Genomic DNA, 4,923 nt, shown 5'->3' on the forward strand with positions numbered 1-4,923 from the left:
AAAAACTAGGGAGTAAGTTGGCGACATCCACTCCTGCTAGCGGTGCTTGGATGGAGACGAGAGGCAAGCCAGCCATGTTGGGTAGGGCTCAACTGGAGGAGGCCTTGTGGAAATTGGGCATCTCTGAGGAGGATGCTACGTCTTAGTGCTAGAATGATCTGAGTTGAGGAAGAAGCACCGCATCAATGTCTACAAGCCGGTTGTTAAGACGCCACTCCGGCCTGCTTACCACCGGCGAGATGCGAGTGGACAGTGGTGTTGGTGAACCGAGCGAGTTGGGTGCTTCGGTGCACGGTCCTGCCCGAATCAATGAGTTGTATTAGGTGGAACTGCTAGGGCATTACTAAAAAATGAACCAACACAATTTGTAGCATAATTGCAGTTGAGAACCAAAGATGTTGCTTTGCAGCTCACCATAATTTGCTGCTATGAAATTTAGATGTGATTTGCATCTATAAATTTCTGACACGATATGTGAATGTTGTTTTCTGATTTAGACCTTCACACATTTTTGCCGGACTGCTGTTTTATTTTTAGACATACAGGTGTTGATTAGATCAAATCATGCCATGATATTTTTTTCCGGGAATGAACATGATAATGCAGATGCAACTAATCACTTAGAAGTTGTGACAATAGTAAAAATATAGTTTTTGTTATTTTTCAAGTATTGCATATGGATTAAACTAGATTGATATGTACTTATGGTCCCCTTGAGTAAATTTTTCCTTTGTTCCGAGCAAACAACAAGAACACTGTCTTTTCATTCAGAATAAATTAGAATATGTACAAAGTTTTTATAGCATGTACTTTGGGTTCGGTTCTCTGAAGAAAAAATAGTGCAGGTTTCTGCATTATTTACCATGGTTGGTATCAATTTTTTAACCATGATTTGGTATTTTACTTGACATACAGAAATGTAGGGAAAGGCTGCGTACTATAGACCCAAAGTGGTCGGACCCTTCCCTGGACCCTGCGCAAGCGGGAGCTACATGCACCAGGTTGCCCTTTTTTTTTTATACTATCTTGTCAAAGGCACGAACAAGGTCCAAAGTATAGCCCTGATAACTGCATTCAGCCACTGAAATAACATGAGTAGTACCAGGTAACTAAGGAAGACTGCATGCGAAGATCTCCAAGATATAAAAGACCATGATTTTAACTAGTGTTTATAATGTAGCAAGGGCCACTGCCAACAGCTAGAATGTTTAGCCAGGTGAATTCTTCAGTGAAAATGTTAGGCCAAGAATAGTAGTCCAGTGTATTATTTTGCGGTGGTGCATATGTTCGGCATGCCGCCAAAAGGATTGCCCCCCGGGCCTGGGTGCCCGACGAACAGGCCACCACAAAACTGGAGCATTCGTTAAGGGAGTCAAAGGTACCCATCTCAAAAAGAAAAGAAAGCTTCAGAGGAGGAAAGCTAAAGGACTAATTTATGCTTCATCGCCTGATCGCTGGCTTAATGCACTTACCATACCCCTGAACCACTACATCTGGCTGGTCTATGTTTACTCCTGATGATAAGTTACCTCTTCATGCATGACCATGTTCATTCTGAACAGCTATGTTTCATACTACTATGATCCAATCAACACATGCGACTACTGAACATGCATGATACAGTCTATGCATGTTAAAGTAATACGCCTGCCCCGGCAAAACATGTTCACTATATCTATCAAACCCATCCAGAAATAGCACAGACAAATCGTGTCATTAACTTTTCTACGAAAAGGCTTTCCTAAGTTCATGGCAGCAATGGTAAGCTGCAACAGACATCTCAAGTCCGTAAGTGGAATTGTGTTTCTGCAGTAAGGCCCGGAAATCAAACAAAAGAACAAATAACAAAAGCAAGTAGTACACGGGATGAAGCGTAGACACCAGGAAGCATTAAAAAAAATAGATGAAACATTGAATTCATACTCTATTTAAGCCCTGCCACAGCATACAGCAGTTCCACAGACCACCAGTAAGCAAATCTAAAACCTGTTCTTGCCTAGAACAACACATTGCAGGGCCATATACAGAAAATGGGGGGAAAGGTCGACCCGAAACTATTTACTGCAGCAATTAAGGGCCACATTGCACCATCAAGCTAAACAGTGGAGCGTTGGGTACATATCATCATGTCCTAATTAGGATAGCAAACACTAATTCCATCACAGAACATACAACCTAGATTCAACCTGTTTCTCGCTCTGAACAAGTCGAGGCATAACCAAAATAACAAAACAAAAGACCACAGAGAAAACACTGAACCATTTCTTAGCAATGCATACCATAGGCTTAATCATCCAGTTCATCGGCGGCGCCTTATGTGATCTGTTGTAAGGCCAGTTCAGAATCCTGGATGTTGATGGTGTAGCTTGAGAGAAGCTGGATGATCGTGAAAGGACGGTCGGCGACGAGGACAAACTGCTTGTCGTTCTTCGCAAAATCAACAGCTTCCGAGACCGTCTCTACTTCCCTGTCCTCGATGTTGAACTTCCAGATACGAGCAGAGGAACCCAGGTGTTCAGTATAGTAAATACAGTTTGCCTCAATCGATGGGAACATATCGGTGTTCACAGCTAGGCACCTATGGTGACCAATGAAGATGGCATGGTTGATGATGCTCTTCACATGCGAAAGTGTGCCATTCTCGTCATCGCACTTGAAAACCTGGATGAGTCCTTGTCCCTTGATGATGGCCAGCATATGTCCACCAAAGTCCATTAGGAAACACCGGGCGTTGTCTGCAGACCCCATCTCAGGAGGATCAGCGGAAAAAAACTTCAATGGATGAGCATGGAGCGACTCTGCCACACCCAAGATCTTGCCAATCACGTCAGACATTCCGGCTGATCCCCACCAATGACCGATCAAACCACCTACGACTGCCCTTCGGATGAAACTATAAACTGGAAACTTATGGTCTTCGACTTCAAACTGGTCAGGCCTGGTCATGTACAGCTTGTGAGATGAGTCGGAGAGCAAGGTGAGCAAAGGCAAAGTGAAGTCAAAGCAGATGGAACCGGCAACATTCACCTCGGGCGGCACAGGCACCGTGAATGGGATGGTGCCGCCGGTGAGAGGTTTGAATACACGAGCGGCATGAGGAGGGCTCCTATCAGCCAGGATGAAGAAGCCGGTGAGAGTGGTGGTTATGACATAGTAGTCGCGGAGCAATGGGAGCTCCCTGTGGAGGAACCGGCCAGTGTTGGTGTTGACCAAGAGGCGACGCGTGCCACTCTGAAAGGCGTCGTTGAGGATGATCCACCTATACGGGAGGAACCGGGGGTCTGAAGTATCGTCCTTGGGATCGTCGGTGGCGCAGCGCCAGTTGTGGCAGACGGCGCGCAAGTCCATGTAGCAGTCGACGTCGTCGGTGGTGAGGAAGGAGTTGGCGATGTGGCGGACTATGTCGGGCTGGAGCGAGGACCAGTCTGCAGTTGCCGTGACCGGAAGGACTGGCAAGGTTCCCAGACAACTGGGGTTATTCTTTTGCCTCTTGGAAGGCAGGAGAACTTCAGCAGCCGCGGCCGCCATTGCTGCACGCTGGAGTTGCTGCTTAGCTTGATTCTGGATCTCAAGGACAGAATCGACTGCTAGAATCCAATGCCCTACTCCTCCCTGCAAAAAGGAAGAAGGACCCCGGTTATAACAACCGCAAAAATCGATCAAAAAGGAATGTAAACAGAAGTACTAGTATCAACTACAGTATCAAGCAGTAGTAGCACAAAGCATCAAGCAAAGCAAGCAAGCGGCAGCACAAATTGCACAGCAGCAAGTAACACTCCCTGCACTAACTCTGTCTTCTCCATCGAGTCACCATTCTCTCCCTGCTACTACCGCCCCAACCCATTCTACACTGCATCCCCTGTGCTCTCTCATGCAGCAAAAAGCACAGCAGCGGGCAATCCTCTCTGCTCTCCATCGTCTCCCCCAAATCCAAACAAATAGCAGCAGCATCTCCCTCAATACATCGTCCCCCCCTCTCTTTCTTCTCCCTCCGGCGGGCTACCTCCCCCCAAACAACCCAAATCTGCCCCGCCGCCGGACTCGCTACCTTTTTTCCATTCCAGATCTGTGGCACGAGGTGGCAGAGCAAGCGGCGGCCATCGCCCCCGCTGATCTGCTCGTCCCCTCTCTTTCTCGGTCGTCCCTTCTGGCCGCGACAGAGGGAGGGGAGCACGTTGATCGGGGCGCGCGGGCGTCTAAGCGGCGGCTCAGGCTAACCCTAGCGGCGGCGGCGGCGGCGCAGCAGCAGAGAGAGGGAGAGGGAAAGACCAACCTCAGGACTCTGGAGCGGCGCGGGAGGGAAGAAGGCGAGCTGCTCCGCGATTTGCCTCTCTTCTTCTTCCTAAAATCTTAAAAGTGCACGCACACTATTTGGCGAGACCAAATAACCACGCTATGCAACAACCAACATCGACCTCACACTCAGTCCATCTCTTCTCAACTAAAAAAAAGGAAAAGACAAATCTTATCCACTCCCGAGCCCGACTACCTTCTTCCTCCACTAGCGACACCCGTCGTGCACCCCGCCTCCTCCCTCGCGCTGCCTCCTGACGATCCCAGCTCGCCGTCGCCGACCTCCCGTTACGGTTGCGCATCGCCACCCCAGCAAGTCTTACGTCTTCCCCGCCACCATGAGCCGCCACAAAGTTGTCCCTACCTCTGGCGCCGCTGCGACTCATCTTCTGCCAAGGGCACATGCCTCTCCGCCGTTGAGCGCCGCTCCCTCGGCCATCCCCTCCCCTGCCGATTCTACGGCGCGGCCAGGTGCCTTGCCCCCGCCGCACAAGATTTGCAGCGGAGCTTGTACGAGCTCATGGCGGCTCCGCACGGCTGTGAATCCTCTCACGTGCAGGTAGAATTCCCGTTCCTTCACTCCACTGATCTATCTCTCCCGCCAAACACCCTCCCTGCTCTCTCTCTCTC

At 49.2% G+C, this 4,923-nt stretch overlaps 1 protein-coding gene across 2 annotated transcripts; it reads right to left on the reverse strand.

Moving 5' to 3' along the window:
• Positions 1 to 2,022: 2,022 nt before the first annotated feature.
• On the reverse strand, positions 2,023 to 4,386 carry LOC119270312. Of its 2 annotated transcripts, none has more exons than XM_037552309.1 (2): positions 4,274 to 4,386; positions 2,023 to 3,612 (listed from the first exon to the last, which is right to left on the reverse strand). In XM_037552309.1, exon 2 carries the CDS (start codon positions 3,526 to 3,528, stop codon positions 2,314 to 2,316), a length of 1,215 nt encoding a protein of 404 aa, XP_037408206.1. In that variant the 5' UTR covers positions 3,529 to 3,612; positions 4,274 to 4,386; the 3' UTR covers positions 2,023 to 2,313. The 2 variants fall into 2 exon arrangements, with proteins under 2 accessions (XP_037408206.1, XP_037408207.1); XM_037552310.1 differs by lacking the exon at positions 4,274 to 4,386 and adding an exon at positions 4,049 to 4,231.
• Positions 4,387 to 4,923: the final 537 nt, after the last annotated feature.

This window comes from Triticum dicoccoides, chromosome 3A, assembly GCF_002162155.2.
Source record: "Triticum dicoccoides isolate Atlit2015 ecotype Zavitan chromosome 3A, WEW_v2.0, whole genome shotgun sequence".
NCBI lineage: Eukaryota > Viridiplantae > Streptophyta > Magnoliopsida > Poales > Poaceae > Triticum > Triticum dicoccoides.